The sequence below is a fragment of the Phycodurus eques genome, chromosome 9 (genome assembly GCF_024500275.1).
Source record: "Phycodurus eques isolate BA_2022a chromosome 9, UOR_Pequ_1.1, whole genome shotgun sequence".
NCBI lineage: Eukaryota > Metazoa > Chordata > Actinopteri > Syngnathiformes > Syngnathidae > Phycodurus > Phycodurus eques.
In genome coordinates, this window is record NC_084533.1 from 19,120,033 (window position 1) to 19,138,642 (window position 18,610).

An 18,610-nucleotide genomic window follows, 5' to 3' on the forward strand; every position below is an offset into this window, starting at 1 on the left:
ACTTGGCAGCCACGTATTACAAGGGAAGGTAACTCTTCCACTTGTGGGCACATGTGGGCCGATGTTCTCTTCACTGCAGAACAAACCTTAAATTTACATCCATGTAGAGGCCACAGTACAGTAAGAAGTAACATAACAAGTCGCTGCCACCATTGTGGAATTTTACCCCCCCCCCCCCCCCAAAAAAATATATATATGGAATGATAAATTGAAAATCTTCCATGACAAATAAATTCAGGATTTTATTTTTTTTCGAAAGTACAACATCTATTCCACTATCCACACTGCTCTTGGGAATAATGTTCAATTTGTGCTATTTAAGTAGAGTTTTTAGGGTAAGTGTCGTTTGAAACGTCACTGTAATTTGGACGCTTTGAACCCCTTGGAATTTAGGCTCGTACGAGTTATTTTTGAACTGAAACTTGACAGCCAAACGGAGAAGGGGTTTCCCAAGTAGCAGACGAAACGAAAGGGTTGAGGAGCTATGGCGTGGAATAATGAAGTTATACTGTTTTACTCTAGTTTGAAGGTGTTTTTGAGAAGGCTTTCTATAGGTGATGTCACACAAAGATCTACCCTCAAAAGGTAATTTTCTTTCTGATACAAAAATACATTTCCCCGGAACCCATCATCCAATTTTCAAACTTATTGGTGCCTTGCAATCAGGTTGAAGTGGCCATTCCAACCAGACTGTCATTTTTGGGTGATCTTGTCACGTTTTGCTACTCTAAGAAAAGCATAATGATGTCGTATACTGTAGTGGTTATGGAACAATCTCAAAGTAAGCGGCACAGCACGTGTTAATTCTTTGGCAAGTCTAAGTCTGCAGTGGCGTGTTTTATGCTGTATTATAGCATACAGTATTTGTATCGGGTATGTAGTCTTTTATTGTCTCTGAAAGCATGCATGTCTTCCACACATTTGTAATCCCTGCAGGACAGGTGCCTTCTTATAGAGTTCTGTTATATGTCGTGCAAACAGAAGCGTCAATGTGCGTATGGTGCATGTGAGTGAGAAAACCATGTCTGTGAGGGATGTGCTGCTATTCCTCACTGGTTTTAGGAAGAGCTATTTCTGATTGGCTCCCAGACTCGGGGTATATGTGTATTACATAACAAGGTTGGCAGACGCAGGGAGGATGGACCGCGAGACTCACTCTGTGCGTCAGAAAGAGAAACCTCTCTCCGGAATATAGCACCCTGTTAATCGACATCTTGGGCTGAGCTCTCGTGAATAACCATAAATTGAGCTCTTTAGAAAGGGATCATCAATCATGATCATATGAGCTGGATTCCTCCATGCATACGCTCTCCTTACAGTTAAATGCTACGAAAATGGTAAGGCTTGTTGAAACATATGTATTTGCTTAATAATGCTACTAGTGCGTTTGTGCAGCTATGCTACCACTACAAATAGAGGAGGAATGCGGTGAGGCTGCCAGTGCAGTGAATCCTGATGCTTTGTAGTGCAAAGACAGAAGGACTCAAGCCATTGTTTTTGTATTTCTTGAAGGTCTGTTTAATATATTTTTCTTGAACATGCCACATATGTCCATGGTAAGAGAGACATTCCTCTGCATTCATTTGCTTTGACCTAAATACAAATCTTGCAGTTTGAAGATGGTCCTCTGGTCTTTAATGGTACTGTATAGGTCATATTACAGCTGTTAGATACGCAGGTTATGAGTGTTTGTGCAGAAGAGATTTCTGATGTTATTTGATCTGGCTATGGCTGAGCATAGCTAAGGCAGGGGCAATTGTTAAGACTCATTATGTAATGCTTTTAATTCTTTCAGACATGAAGGAAAAATTATACAATGTATTGGAGAATGCTCATCTTAAGGATTATTGAATGAGGAAAAAGAGAGAAGAGTAATGAGGAACATGGGTTTAGTGGATGGATTGCTATCTCACCCTTGTTCTTGCTTTCTGTTGCCTGTATTACAGCAGATTGATAGGAACTGCACTGTGATGAATTGGGCCGAAAATGGTGTAGTGCAGCAGTGGGGACCTAATAAGGTTTAATAGGGGAGCATCAAGGCTGACCTCTGTTCTGTATGTTCTGGCCTAGTCAGGTAGAAATCTCCTCTATTATTCCCTGGTGTATTTCTCCATTTTAATCATCTCAGTCTCAATTATATAAATCTAATTTCTCTTCCTGAATCAACACAAATTTTAAATCTTTTTGAGCAGCCTCCATCCGTGCTGTTTCCATGGCAGCATGACACATGTTTTTGCAGTAATCCTCCTCTCTTCCTGAAGTGAAGAGCTTTGAGATATATGGTGGAGCTATTGTTGCAGCAGCTCACAGCCCTGTGTGATTGCCAATGTAATCAACCTACTCAGTGACATCTTTGAGCAAAAACTTGGAATGGGGGCATTGCATGGCATGAAAGGAAGAATTTAGCAGATTCTCATGATTTATTGCCTTAGTTTAACAAATATGTGATAAACTACTTTTCATTAGAAAACCAATAGTATGCAGTGGTTACTCATTTATCCCGAAGTGGAAATACAGTATATACATGCTCTATTGTGTGAGTTCCAGCAACAAACTGGTGTCATCATACAGGTCCCTATTTTCGTGTAAATCCGGCACAATGGACGGCACAACTGTCCGCCAGGGGCATGTTAGAATGGTGCTGGTAATTTCATAGACCAGTGAAGGCCAGTGGATCTGCCGATGAGCAGGCTGCACCACTGTGGGTGTTTTAACAGCTGACTTAAGTCACTGCCAATCAAAGCGGCTCCTCTCATTCCCTTTAAATGTGGTGCATTGACAGTCTCGACGTAGGTTGCATAATCGCTGCTATTGTCACTGCTCTTGTCCTGTGTGGCAAAAGACAATGTAAGTGATTGTGTGTGGACCTCAGCAAGAAAATGCAGATGCACTGTCCAATAGAGCCCACAGTGCTGCACGATGTATTGATTAAACATCGTCTTCACAATATGCGCATGCACAGTAGTCACACTGCAAGGTCCTTCAATGTAGGAGGCAAATACCTCAGGTATCATCATCATTCCACCAATCACAATTGTAGTGTGGTAGCAAAATATTCTGCAAATAACAGGCCAAATATTCTGGCTTCAAGTTGTTTATTTGTCACTCCTAGCTGTAGTTAAATGTAAAAGTGCTAGCATACAGTGATAAGAAAAGCTAGACATGCTAATAAGATTAGCGCAGATGTTATGGAAAATTATAAACCTTCAAACAACATGCAGCAGCTCAGAGTGTTATATACTTCTTGTACGATAACTAGTAATGAGGACATGGGAAATAATTTCATGCCTGCCTACGGCTAAACTGAAGGGACAAACTTAAGGTGCACACAACAATGGGTGTTGTTTAAACTAATGCACTCAAATATAAAAATACTAATGCATATTATGTTAACGTGTAGAATAACAAATTGATTAAGAAACAATAATAGTGTTAGGAATGTGCTAATTACTATAAGACAGTGTAACTGGGCATGAAAATAAATTATTTTAACTTGCTGTGTCTCGCATTTAAATAGTGGTAGTGGGGGCTGCCACAGAAGATTAGTTTGATATTTGACTAGTCACCGATTATTTTTGTGACTAGTTGACTAATCGTATCATATCGCTGGCATCGGGCCGAAACCTCCTGTCTAAATTTGGTCAATTCCCAAAAATATGCATGCGACTTTCATTGGTGACTAACTTGTCCGTAGGTGTGATTGTGAGTGTGAATGGTTATTGCTTTATATGTGCCCTGCAATTGGCTAGTGACCAGTTCAGGGTGTACCCCGCCTCTCATCCAGAGTCAGCTGGGGTAGGCTCCAGCATGCCAGCGACCCCAGTGACGATAAGCGGTACAGTAAATGAATGAAAGTTTGAAACTCGGATACAACAAAAAAAGGTCACACTTAAACTCTTATTCAGCCCATATTGTCTTTGTATTAAGACGTTGGCCAGAAATTAGCGCATTTTCATTGGTTTTAAGATTAATAACTTTATTAATATTTGTCACAGGAAAATTCTAATTATATCAAGATCTGTCTGATAATGCTGGTCTCATGCATATAAGTTGAAATTTTACACACATACATACTTTGATTTCTTTTATGTAATCTTTCACACTGTGGATTGCTATTTGTAAGGTGATTTCTCATAGTCGATTTGTACTGTTTGTCAAAGGTTTGCTGCATTTCTCAAAATGCTGGCTTTTCAATTGTATTAAAAGGCAGTATTGTGCAACGTATCAAACTAATCCTTCTTTCTTTGTCGACCAAAACGCTTCATGAAGCAGCGAGTGTTTAACTATCAAGACAAACACAAATTGAGCATCGTGTGGGCTCACCTTTCTAACCGGTTTGAAGCTGAAATATTTCCCCAGAGGTCTGTTGCATTGTGCTTTGCAAATTGCAATTGTCCTTCTTCTCCTTGCATTGCTCCTCATGTAAGAAACTGTATGTGTGTAAGCTAGCGGCCCCGCAGTGTTGACACCGCCTCCCTGCCCCCACAAAGAAAAAGAGTCAATACCTGACAAGAGAAATCCCTTTCGTTCATCCCGCTTTAAGCAAACGTGCACGTGCTGAGATCCATGCGCAGAGTGAATTCTCTTGTCCTCCAGTGTCTTTGGAGCCGAGAGACCAGGAAAACCACAGGGTATATATATTGAAGCAGGGGAAACTAGCGTTGTGTGCCGTGTTCAGTGTTATTTTTAGTACATGCTGCGGGCCACAAAAAATGGATGGCGGGCCACGCGTGGCCCGTGTGCCATAGTTTGGACACCACTGGTGCAAGGTATGTGCCGAAGATCCATCCATTTTCAGAGCCGCTTATCCTCACAAGGGTCACGGGAGTGCTGGTGTCTATCCCAGGTATCAACGGGCAGGAGGCGGGGTACACCCTGAACTGGTTGCCTACGGGCAATTTAGAGTCTTCAATTAACCTACCATGCATGTTTTTGGGACGTGGGAGGAAAGCGGAGTGCCCGGAGAAAACCCACACAGGCACAGGGAGAACATGCAAACTCCACACAGGCGGGGCCAGGGATTGAACCGCGGACCTCAGAACTGTGAGGTCCGCGGTCTGCTGCCGTGCCGTGTGTGCAGAAGATCCATCCATCCATCCATTTTCTGAGCCGCTTCTCCTCACGAGGGTCGCGGGCGTGCTGGAGCCTATCCCAGCTATCATCGGACAGGAGGCGGGGTACACCCTGAACTGGTTGCCAGCCAATCGCAGGGCACATATAAACAAACAACCATTCGCACTCACATTTACACCTACGGGCAATGTAGAGTTGCCAATTAACCTACCATGCATATTTTTGGGATGTGGGAGGAAACCGGAGTGCCCGGAAAAAACCCACACAGGCACGGAGAGAACATGCAAACTCCACACGGGCGGGGCCGGGGATTGAACCCTGGTCCTCAGAACCGTGAGGCAGTGTGCAGAAGATAATTAAGATAATTTGTAACTTTTATTTGTGTCCATTACGAACAGTCTCTTATTTACAATGTTGATCTGGTAATATTACAGTCGACTTTTAATAAACTTCGCAGCTTGTCCCAGCATTCCTTATATATGGTAGTGCAAATTAAAATGGTGATACTCTGGCCTTTAACATTTTTAGCTGTAAATGTTTCGTGCAGTCGCTGATGGTGTAGTGGTGGACTCGCCTGACTTTGGTGCGGGCAGCGTGGGATCAGTTCCCACTCAGTGACGGTGTGAATGTGAGTGCGAATGGTTGTCCGTGTCTTTATGTGCCCTGCGACTGACTGGTGACCAGTTCAGGGTGTAGTCTGTCTTTCGCCCGAAGTCAGCTGGGATAGGCTCCAGCGCCCCGCGACCCTAACCAGGATAAGCGATGTTGACAATGGATGGATGGATGTTTCGTGCAATTTAAAATGGAACCAAAAACTATGTAAAATCATCCATAATCACAACATGGGAACTGGAAAAAAAAAAAAATATTTTTTTGGGGCACTTTTTCTCAAATGTTCTGGATTAATACCACATGCTTTGATGTTGACAAAAAAGTTCTGATTTATTTTAAATGTACATGCATTGCCAGTCATGGGAACGTTGCTCCTGCCAATGTGGCTGCCATGTAGGCACAACGCTCAGCTGGCCTGCTACACTTTATCGATCTTGTATTCATATATGTATAACATTATATCAAACACATAACATGTGTGCTGAAGTTAATAAAATCGACATCGTTAGCCTTAAGATAATGTTAACATGTACAGCTTCACGCAAGTAACTCACAGCCGTTGACGCTAATATTAGCAGCTAACTAGCTATATAGTTTCCCAAGATAACCGTTCCTCTTCATCAGAAACTGAATCAGCCACAACTTGTATCACTGTTGTGCTGCCATCAAAGGCAAATTCTGTCTTGCAGGTTTTACATCACACTTTTTAGAGAAAAACAAAGCTTTAAAAAAAAAATAAACGACGACATGGACTAATAAATCAATTGTGGTTATTGACAATTTTAATATTCGACGGACTCGTGATGAGTCGGCTAATCTTGGCAGGACTAAAAGGTAGACTTCACACAAATGACTCAGTATACTTGTCCTCTATTGAGCATAGTTTGATATATTTTATCGATTATAGTTTAATAAAGGTGACCACGGTGGCCGACTATTCAGCACATCTGCCTCACAGTTCTGAGGACAAGTGTTCAAATCCCGGCCTCGCCTGTGTGGAGTTTGCATGTTCTCCCCGTCACTGCGTGGGTTTCCCCGGGTACTTCGGTTTCCTCCCACATCCCAAAAACATGCGTGGTAGGTTGATTGAAGACTCTAAATTGCCCATAGGTGTGAATGTGAGTGCGAATGGTTGTTTGTTTATATGTGCCCTGCGATTGGCTGGGGACCAATTCAGGGTTTACCCCGCCTCTCGCCCGAAAATAGCCCGGAAGACAGCACGCCTGCGAACCTAGTGATGATAAGCAGTATGTAAAATGGATGGATGGATAGTTTATTATTTTATTATTGTTATTACTGTATATTATAGACTGTCCAAACAATACTTATAGGGGGAAAATAGAAATGTGTGCTGGTTTTCATATCACAACAATGTTATCCTATATTTTTTTCACATTGCAATACATATTGCAGGGTTACAAAAAATACCATTGTCATTTTTTCCCAATATCCTGCAGCCCTAATATGAAATGTTTTAGCTGGACTGTTGAACTATCTAAAGTAAAATTATTCACCCTTTAATGATGCGTCACGCTGAGCAAACACAAAAGTAAAGAAAGGGGATTGCTCAAGGCAAACTGCCTTCTTTGCACGTTTGAATGCAGTGCCCTGTGTCCATTTCCAATTTTATCCAGTCTTCCATGTATTTCAGTCTTCCAAGTCTTCCAAGTCTTCTCTCCCTTTTTGTTCAAACCCTGACTCGCACATATTTGTCACTTTGTCAGAAATGTGGATTTTTTGTTTTGTTTTTTTGTTTAAATGTTTAAGGGCGGCGGCACGGTGGCCGACTGGTTAGAGCGTCAGCTTCACAGTTCTGAGGACTGGGGTTCAATCCCCGGCCCCGCCTGTGTGGAGTTTGCATGTTCTCCCTGTGCCTGCGTGGGTTTTCTCCGGGCACTCCGGTTTCCTCCCACATCCCAAAAACATGCATTAATTGGAGACTCTAAAAATTGCCCGTAGGTGTGACTGTGAGTGCGAATGGTTGTTTGTTTATATGTGCCCTGCGATTGGCTGGCAACCAGTTCAGGGTGTACCCCGCCTCCTGCCCGATGATAGCTGGGATAGGCTCCAGCACGCCCGCGAGCCTAGTGAGGAGAAGCGGCTGAGAAAATGGATGGATGGATGTTTAAGGGCAATAAAAATACAATTGTAAAGGTCCCATATTTTGGCGATTTAGACTTCATTGAGTGACTCTCTAACATGGACTTTGTATAAAAGTGTCAATTTAATTCAAAACAACAACAAACAACATCATAGTTTTGTCATAGGAGTGTCCAGTAAAGACACCTTTGACAGCGACTTCTGTTTCACCCAGTTTTCTATCTGCTTTTTCCATATTTGGCTAATACTGCCCCCTTTCCTCTGATTGGTTGCCTCACTTGAGAGAGCACATGTGTTTATGTTGACCACACTGGCTCGGGAGTGGAGAGGTAGACGGAGATCTTCGCTAGTGATGTAGATAAGCTTAAGAAATTCGTAGGAACTGATTTCAGGCCTCTTGGCAGAAAAACGTCTGGAACTCAGGAATGCGTGGATGATTTTAATTCATATTTCACATGTTTACTGAGGCACCATAAAGCCAATATTATATCCAAAATACGAGAAAAAGTTGGTTTAGCAACATACGGGGACCTTTAAGAAAATTAGTTTTTAGAGGACAAACACATTATTCCACATGAGACAAATGCTGAATATAAAAACATAGTTTAGATTTCGTCTGTATAGTTCCTATTGTTTAGCCTTTGTAAACTCCTTACCTAGAATCAAAGCTGCTCTTGACTGACTTCGGTAGAACTGGCTGGGTTGCCCACAGTTGAATACATGGTTATGTTGGGGCTGGAACATTCTGATGAAGAGACCTGGAAAAGATACAAACGTGCACAGCTTTAATGTGGGCATGATCTTAGTCTCTCGGTGATAAAACAGTTTGATAGATAACATTGCTGTTCACTAAATGGATGCTTTCAGCTCTAGGTCCTACTTAGAAGCAATGTCGCTGTCTCTTGTCCTTTCATCAGAAGGACTTTCAGCTGCACAAATCCCTAAAAGAATGCCAATCAGCTCACAGGCCATGATCACCCCCTATTGACCGATTAGATGTCTGAACACTGTGTTCTCCTGTCATAGTTTTGCCCTTTTTGTGTCGGTGCACTTTGTTGTACAGTGCTGTGGTTTGTGTTAGCAACTGTGTAATGCTGTTTGCAGTGCTTCATGTTACCAGTGGGCTTTGAGGGTTTGTTTTTGAATGATTTAGTAATCTGAGTCAATCAATCAATCAATCAATTAATGGTGAGAGTGGTAAGGAGGTGATGAAACGGGTCCAAGCAGGTTGGAACGGGTGGAGGAAGGTGTCAGGTGTGTTATTTGACAGAAGAGTCTCTGCTAGGATAAAGGGCAAAGTTAATTTTTTTAATGTCGGTGTTGGTTGCCACAAAAAAAAAAAAAAAAGAAGGGCAAAGTTTATAATACGATGGTGAGAGGAACCATGATGTACAGATTAGAGACGGTGGCACTGAAGAGACAACAGGAAGCAGAGTTGGAGGTGGCGGAAAGGAAGATGTTGAGGCTCTCTCTCGAAGTGACCAGGTTGGAAAGGATTAAAAATGACCTCATCAGAGGGACAGCCAAGGTTAGATATTTTGGAGACCAAGTTAGACAGAGCAGACTTTGATGTTTTGTACACGTCCAGAGGAGAGAGAGTGAGTATACTCATAGAAGTTTTATGAGGATGGAGCTGCCAGGCAAGAGAGCTAGAGGAAGAAAAGGTTCATCGATGTAGTGATTGACTTGAGGGCAGTTGGTGTTAGAGAGGAGGGTGCAGAAGATAGGCTTACACGGAAAAGGATGACATGCTGTGGTGACCCCTATCGGGACAAGCCGAAAGGAAAAGAAGAAGTAATCTGAGTGGTTTCAACAAAAGGATAAGTATTCCAATTGGTGTCACATTTATTTAATGTGATCTTTCAATTACATTGAAACACAATTCAAATAGTAATTATTTTTTAAGAATCTTTTTAAAAAGATATACCGGTCATATATTAGTAACTCAAACCTACTGAATATACCATACCAAAGTTAGAAAAGGTTCATAATAGAGCAGATATGTGTGCAAAGGATTATGATATAATATACACAGCGTAGACGTTAGTTTGTAATGAGTTCAGGTGAAATGGATCTTGGTTTATTTTATTTCTCCAATGTTGTGTCAGTGTTGTCAACACAGTAGGACCCACAATTTTGAAAACTGTATAGATTGAGATATATTCTATATTCTTACATATTTTCTAGTTGATAAGTGGCGGGTCAATCGTCAACGCTGAGGCGGTATGGGACCATGTGACCATGGCAGACCGGGAATTGGCATTTAAGGCCGGTGACGTCATAAAGGTGCTGGATGCCTCCAACAAGGACTGGTGGTGGGGCCAGATTGATGAGGAGGAGGGATGGTTCCCTGCCAGCTTCGTGCGGGTGAGTCTGATGCAGCCGCAGCTGGCCCACAACAACAGACACAACATACACCCACACACAACTGGAGGCATGAACATATGCAAACAAACAAACATTGATATGCTGGCTCTTCACACATATACACAATGGTGAACAATTATTTGAATAATACATATTGCCGTACTAAAAATAAATGCTGAGCGTGGCCCTATTGTGTGGCATCACATTTAAATCAACTCTTATATACTGTACAGTGCATCTTACACATAATGTACAATCCCAAATTCCAATGAAGTTGGGACATACATTGGAATACAATGATTTGAAAATTGTTTTCAACCTATTTTTCTCTGCAGACATCGTTTTAAGTCCAGAACTATGGAATAAGTACCAGTGCAAATTGATTAAAAGGCTATATTTAAATCTTAAAGACCTAATAAACTAATTTTCGTGTTTTTCTTTTCAAATACATTAATTATGTTTTTTAAGATATTTGCTGAGAATGTGCAAAGACTGAGAACAATTTAAGTACTAAATTGCTGAGATATTGTGTTAAACACCTCACTTTGTCAATATATCAGGTTTTTGGGGCAGATAACGCAAGCAGGCCTCTGGCGTGAGTCTCCCCTTCCCCACTATATATGCCCTTATTCCATGCAGTGGCTGTGACTTGGGCCATTTCTACCACCATAGCGTGTAGTTGGCCATCAAGCTCATTGTTCCCCATATGCGAGGCGTAGCGAGGCAGTGGCGAACTGGACGTCTCTGCAGCCCCGCGCAAGCCCGCCAGAGGCTAGAGTAGCCGCCCGAGGACCAGCGCACCGGCGATGGGGCCGGTCCAACTCGCCACAGCCTCACCCTGTGTGGGCCATCACAACAGTGACACTTCAGGGAAAGATAACTGTTTATTGCGTGCGTTAGCTCGCAAGCTAACAAGTTAACTTGCTAGAAAGCTAACGAGCCAGCGAGTTCGACAGTACAGAGACGGGTCATGTCACCGCCTCATTTTGTTTTGTTTTGCGTGTGTATCTACACAACAGCAATGCATCAGGGAAAGTTTACTGTTTAATAGACACAGCACCAGTCAGCTTATGGCTGTGTGTGGCTGTGTGAGCCGCAAAGAGCCACAGACACAAACATGATTGACAGCTGAAGGTACTGCAGAGCGCACTTAGCGGACACGCCCCCACACAGCCCTGCAGCTGGAAGGCAGGCTCTATTTTTCATGATTTTGGAACCTTATTTCATATGCCGGTACTTTTTTTATTCATTCAAATTTGACAGACTGTTTCACACTCAAGTCATTTTGTTGGTTAGTTTACTGGGTCTTAAAATACACTCACCACATCGTCATTTTACATTAAGATGATATAACTACTCATATCTGAACAGAACTAACTGAACTCTGTTTGAACTGATGTCTGATGAAGGTATTGTGTGTTATTACCTTGAGTGCTCACTGATGGAAGAGTTACTGTAGCTTCCTTGTAGATGGAGGGTCACAGCAGAACCTCCCCCACCCCCCCACACCCAGCCCCCTCCAGACACCCCTCATTGCCATTCCCACCTGTCCACCTTTCCATTGTCACTCCCAAGAGGCCAGGACTGTCTACCAAAAAGTATCTTTCTGTTGTGTCATTCTTTCTCTCCAAGGTGGAACCCCACCCTCCTCAGCCCCAAACAAAACAGGTTTTCTATATCAACCCCATAGCAACTCCACGGTTCCAAAACACTACGTCAAAGGTGCGTTTTTTTCCAGCCTCATCCACCCATTTAGCCTGTCCCACCTTCCACGCAACGCACCCTCAACATTACCAGACATTAACCTCATCCAGTCACCCTTGACAGGTGTCATAGATAGGTAGTACCGATGAGTCAAAAGTAAAGCTCTTAGTTTTCTTCCTCAAGATTTATAACCAAAATATTTAAGATTTGCAGTTTGAGTGACAACTCATATTAATATATTAATATTCACATTTATATTTATATCTACTGCTATTTTTGTAATCTTGTTTCAGTGCAGTTTATTTACTGTTGACTCTGACTATTTTTCAGTTTTAAGGCTGTGCTACTGGTTCTCGTCTTTGCAGTCAGTGCTCTCCCACCCGTCACTCTGCTTGTCTGTGGCGCTGCATTTCTCATCTTTTATTTGGCATTCTATCCGTCAGTTCTTCAATGTTATATTGGAACAGTGTGTGTCATCAGGTGTTGGCTGTTGGGCTTTTAAAATCACAATTACTATACCCTTACTATCGTATGTGTGTGAACCTGTGAGTATGAATGTTGGGGAGCAAATGTGCACATGAGGACGTTTGAAGAGCTCTACAGTGGGTTTAGAACGTGAATGCACCACTGTTAAAATCACTTTTTTTCTGATATACAGTAAAAGATGCCACCACAATAAATGTTTTACCCCATCTATAAGACCTATAAGAAGTGCAATTCAACTGACAAGTAAATAAAAATACATACAATTATCTGGTTGCACAAGTTTACATGCAATGAAAGTAATACTTTACCAGACTATCTTTAGCTTTAATTGCAGCTTTCACTCATTTTGGCTACAATTTTTTTTTATACATACCCATATTAATAGTTTGAACCGTAAATATACCACAAACCAGGATCCCCAAACACTGTGTCATTTTCAACTCTTATATACTGTACAGTGCATCTTACACATAAAGACTGTACAATCCCCAATTCCAATGAAGTTGGGACATACATTGGAATACAATGATTTTAAAATTGTTTTCAACCTATTTTTTTCTGCAGACATTGTTTTAAGTCCAGAACTATGGAATAAGTACCAGTGCAAATTGATTAGAAGGCTAGAATACTAAGAAGCCAAGAGCATCATTAACGGCGCCGCAGTAGTTCCATGAAAGGCCTGGCTGTGTAGTACTGCACGGTCATGGTCTATCCAGCATGACAATTACTTCTCGTATACCGTATTTTCACGACCATGAGGCGCACCGTATTAAAAGGCGCAGTCTTCTGTATCCGAAATTAACAGCTGGGCAAGTTCGCCATCAAAGACGGCAGGTTCCCACTCGTCATTGTCGGAATCAGTCTCGTTGCCGTGCGGCTCCTCAGAAATGATGCCGGCTTTTAGGAAAGCTCGAACAACAGTGGAAGCAGACACGTTATCCCAAGCATCCACAATCCATTCACAAATTGTGGCATAACTCGCTGCCTCCTAGTCTTAGTAAAGCTGTGTTCGCCATCTGTCATCCATCGCTCCCACACCGCTCGCAACTTCACTTTAAACGCCCTGTTTACACCGATGTCCAGCGGTTGGAGTTCCTTCGTCAAGCCTCCCGGAATGATGGCAAGCTCCGAGTTATTGCCCTCAGTAGAATGGTGACTGTAGAGACGCTTCTCCCGGCTGTTCTTTGCTCATTAATCCACTGCTCGAGTTGGTCTTCCAACTCGGGCTACCTCGCCTTGTTTCCCCGGAAACTCAGCTTCGTCTTCTTGACTTGGCGAAGCTCGTTTTCCTGCTTCCTCCACTTGCAAACCATGGATTCGTTGATCTTGAATTCTCTCGTGGCTGCTCGATTCCCATTCCCATGGAGGCGTACCTTTAGCGTCCTCTGTCACGCGCACCCTTCCCCCTTTAACGGCCGCATGCTGTCCTCAGCCACGTCCGCTTTTCCTCTATATAAGCAGCGTGTCGGCTCATCGAAGTCACACAACAACATTTACAGATTTTGGAACTCGGTGCACACATAAGGCACGCCGCATTATAAGGCGCCCCGTCCATTTTGGAGAAGATTCAAGACTTTTAAGTGCGCCTTATGGTCGTGAAAATACAGTATGTCCAAATTAACAGAAGAATGGCTTCACCAGAAGACAGCATAAGTTTCTGAATTGCCCAGACAGAACCCAGACCTAAATCCAACTGAAAATACTCGTATGTGGGCATTAGGCTAAGCACAAGAGATATCTTTACAAGCTAACAAATTTGGAATGATTCGGCAAGATAGAGTGGACCATTATTCAATAAGTGCAATACTGATAGCTTTCGACCCAAAAAACTAATATTGTAATTGAAGCAAATTTGCTTTCAACAAACCACAGTATCAAGTTGAGTATGGTTATTTTCATATTCCTCCCACAGATGTAATTGTTTTAATGAATTCAGCAGGTTATAGATCACATTTATGGTGGAAAAGGTTTTTAAATTATATCTACTTCTCTTTTTTTCTTTGGAAACCTGGTCTTTTAACATTGGTGTGGTTACTTCTAGTCCATATCCACTGTATACAGTATGTGTGCATAAGTAAAAGGAGAGGTCACACTCAAGGTCGGAAATCCTCTGGGAACGAGTCTTAGAAATGCTATGACATGTGCCGTAGTGTCTGTGTCTTATTTGGGTGTGTGCATTTTGATGAAGTAAGTCACATTAGATTGAGGCATAAGGGTCGGTCAGTAGTTTTATTTGTTTGTTAATACCTTCTCATCAAATGCTTTGAACACACAACTTACCAAGCCATCACACGTATGTGTTTGTGGGTATGAATGTATTTTTCCTTAGTTGTGGGTGAATCAAGAGGATGGAGGAGGAGAACCAGCCGAAGGGACCAGCGAGGTTCAAAATGGCCACCTTGACCCAGCCAACGACTGTTTGTGTCTGGGCTCGCCTCTCCAAAACCGTGACCAGATGAGAGCTAATGTCATCAACGAGATCATGAGCACAGAGAGACATTACATCAAGCACCTCAAGGACATTTGTGAGGTACAAAATGCATATCAGCTAGCAAATAGGTACAGATTAAATAGCCTTATTAGCTGTTAGCCAGCATATACCGGTACTTACAGCTTTAAAGGGGAAAATATGGGGACAATTGACATTGTAATGTTTGTATACAAATAGTCTTGGGTGTCTGGGTTGCCTGCCCACCCATCAAGTTTGAAATTAACCACTGACTAATTCTGTAGTTACCGGTATCTGCCTATTTCTGAAAATGTGTCTGTGAGTTGCCCATTTTGCACTTCTGCCCCACTGTTACAGATGAGTTATAGCTGCCCCAATTTGACAAACTCCTGCCACAGACATGTTATAAAAACACCTGGGAACTGTTTTAAATTGTAGATGGGTAATATGTCTCCTTTAAATATACCCAAGACTATTGTATAACTTATTTTGAACCTATAACTACAGTGCCATGAAAAACTATTGGCCCCCTTCTCAAATTCTGCGATTGGCTGGCAACCAGTTCAGGGTGTACCCCGCCTCCTGCCCGATGATAGCTGGGATAGGCTCCAGCACGCCCGCGACCCTAGTGAGGAGAAGCGGCTCAGAAAATGGATGGATGGATGGATGAGCCTTTGCTGCGATGTTTGTGTACTGTAATAATAGACAGTGAATTAACGGTAATATTAAAAGTAACCAACAGAGGGACCTGTTTGAACATGCTAATAAGATATTTGTCTCTTCAGAATGAAACAACTATAGGCATATGGGGAGAGATTTGTCTCAAAATTATTTACACAAATATTGCCCCGATTTACAACCCCAATTCCAATGAAGTTAGGACGTTGTGTTAAACATAAATAAAAACAAAATACAATGATTTGCAAATCATGTTCAACCTATATTTAATTGAATACAGTACAAAGACAAGATATTTAATGTTCAAACTGATAAACTTTATTGTTTTTAGCAAATAATCATTAACTTAGAATTTTATGGCTGGAACACATTCACAAACGCAATGCAGTTTTCAAGATAATCACACACACGTTAAGAATATTCACACGTGTGGGAAGTCCTGTCCCTCCATCCGCTAGGCGGCAGTGTTGCTGTCTCCGTTGAGCCGTTGAGAGCACAGACTATAGAATAGATAATTGAGAGCTAGCCACTGTCATCCCGCCTGGCAGCCACATGAACATGAAAAGTTATTTAAACACTGTAGTAACAGGCTGGTTTTTGTATCTTGCTGACAGATGAGGAAGGCGATTTCTTTTTATTGTACTTACTAATAACTGGGCTGCCGGTTGTTCACCTTGTTCAGCCATGGTCGTCTTACTGGGGATTTTACCAGGATCGGACCATAGACTGTTGGATTCCCATTAAAATCACTTGCAGTCAAGTCATCAATTGAGACAGCAATACTGCCGCCTTTTTTTTAAACTAGTAACTACTACTAACTTTCACCTTTGAACTAGTTTGCATAGAAAATAGTTTCCCAACACTGATCCTGTATTTTTTCACATTGCAATATAAAATAAAATCGCAATGTAATTTTTTTTCCAATATCGTGCAGCCCTAATACATACATACATACCTACTGTACATACATGCATGCTTACATATAAATAAATAAATAATTTATGATTGTATTCTTAAAATGTGCCTGTCTTCCACTGGGTTGGTTCATCAGCGCGCCTGCAATGATGTGAACAGCCGCCTTCATAAGATCTTCGGTCACAAAGAAAAGCAATGAGAGATATAAATAAAGTTGAGTTGAATATTAACTAAAATATTACATGACAATTGAATTATGAAAGGCATTTTTAAGCCAAAAGAAAACAAAACAGGAAGTGACATCATGTAATGAGACGGTGGTAAACAAATAAATGTTACTTATTAATTGGATACCATATATCCTACTCATCTAAAAATATACACATAATTTGTAATGTTTTTACAATACTCTGTTATTTTTAGTTTATTTCATTTCATTCATTTTTGTCTTTTTCAATGTGAGTCTGCAGCGGTGTGGTGGCGCCCCATACCCTGTAATGACAAGCCGCCACTGACAAGAATTCAAGAATTAGACATTGAAGCACTCTAAAAAGTAACGGCAGTGAACTCATCAAAGTCTCTGTTTTAATTTCTTGAGACTTATTGTCGCCCTTCTTTTGGGTCATTCAATTGCTGGCTCCCAACAACATCACCTTTGAAAGCATGATGGAACTTTAACCCTTTCTTTTGCAGGGTTACCTGCGTCAGTGCAGGAAGCGTGTGGACATGTTCAACGATGACCAACTGAAGGTCATCTTTGGAAACATTGAGGACATCTACCGCTTCCAGATGGGATTTGTTAGAGACTTGGAGAAACAGTACAACACCGAGGAGCCCCACCTTTCTGAAATTGGACCTTGCTTTTTAGAACATGTGAGTTCAGTGTGCACTATTCGATGATAGAATTTTTACTTAAAACGCAAATTAGTAGACTTAAACATCCACCACCAGAATGTTTCCCCAAACCTTTTTACTATTAACATAGGCTCACTCTGTGGTGCCTCTCCTGTTGTTCCACCTCCTTAAGGACTGCTCTTTAGACATTTTTTTAAATTGATTAATTGGGTGATTAAACATTTATTTCGATCATGCAGTGCAAAACAATAAAATAAAAAATGCACAATATACTGTACTGTAAATTTTGTCCGATACTGAACCATCGTGTACTGCTTGTCTGAAAAGTAGGAAGAAATAAAACTGTCTGTATTCAAACTTTACTCATTTCCCATATATATATATATATTTATATAGATAGATAGAGAGAGAGAGACAGAGAGAGAGAGAGAGAGATTTTTTTTTATTCAGATTGTGTTTTCTGTTAACGCTGTTAGTTTATTTTTTTGTTTTTGTTTTTTTTAGAATGTGTGTGTTGTCATTTTGTCCCTGATGCATGAGCCATTTTAGTATGATGTAAACCTTCTATTATTTTGACTTGTATATGACACTATGAGCAACAATAAAGTTTGCCCTCAAGATCATAATTAAGGAAACAATTTTTGTACAATCCTGAACATCTTGTTTGAATGGAAAATCTATGTATTGGGCAATAGTATTTCACTTCAGTCCTGTATGTAGCATTAATCTACACGACTAACATCATTTAAAACATACAGTAATCATAAATAGAAAAACAATACTCTTGAATTACATGTTTAAGCTTGGAAGATGATCACTTAAATGTATTTATTTTTAATGTGATATTGCTGCTGTTCTTTGTTACAGCAAGATGGTTTCTGGATTTATTCAGAATACTGTAATAACCACTTGGACGCCTGCATGGAGCTGAGCAAGTTGATGAGGGATGGCAGGTACCAGCACTTCTTTGAGGCCTGTCGACTCCTCCAGCAAATGATTGACATTGCCATAGATGGCTTCTTGCTCACCCCTGTCCAGAAGATCTGCAAATATCCCCTCCAGTTGGCCGAGCTTCTCAAATACACTGCACAAGAGCACAGGTATGACAGATTGTACATTTAACAGCATTTTATTAGTACTACTTAGTCAATATAAAATAATTTATAGTGAATTAACACTGTGTTCCAATGAAAATATGAAAGATTTGGATTTTATCCATTTTTCATTTTAGTACATTTGTACAGGATCAATGCTTTTTAGCTCTTTTCTAAAGCATTTGAAAAGGCTATCTCATGCACAGATGTGTACTGTATATAAAAATTCTGACGTGCATACTCATTCGTGCAAGTCGACAGAAGCATAGTCTAAGAG

At 41.2% G+C, this 18,610-nt stretch overlaps 1 protein-coding gene across 4 annotated transcripts in view; it reads left to right on the forward strand.

Moving 5' to 3' along the window:
- The window catches only part of LOC133407593 (spermatogenesis-associated protein 13-like), a 58,136-nt gene that overhangs the window by 22,452 nt on the left and 17,074 nt on the right, over positions 1–18,610 (forward strand). For 3 of the 4 annotated variants that reach the window (XR_009769200.1, XM_061685642.1, XM_061685644.1), the window contains exons 5-9: positions 9,973–10,152; positions 11,785–11,874; positions 14,672–14,872; positions 17,078–17,257; positions 18,107–18,339. Coding sequence is in view for 3 of the 4 variants with exons in the window: in XM_061685642.1 (XP_061541626.1) it covers positions 9,973–10,152; positions 11,785–11,874; positions 14,672–14,872; positions 17,078–17,257; positions 18,107–18,339 (884 nt within the window). In the remaining variant the exon portion in view is untranslated. The remainder of the gene's footprint in view (positions 1–9,972; positions 10,153–11,784; positions 11,875–14,671; positions 14,873–17,077; positions 17,258–18,106; positions 18,340–18,610) is intronic. The other variant, XM_061685643.1, reaches the window with a different exon arrangement.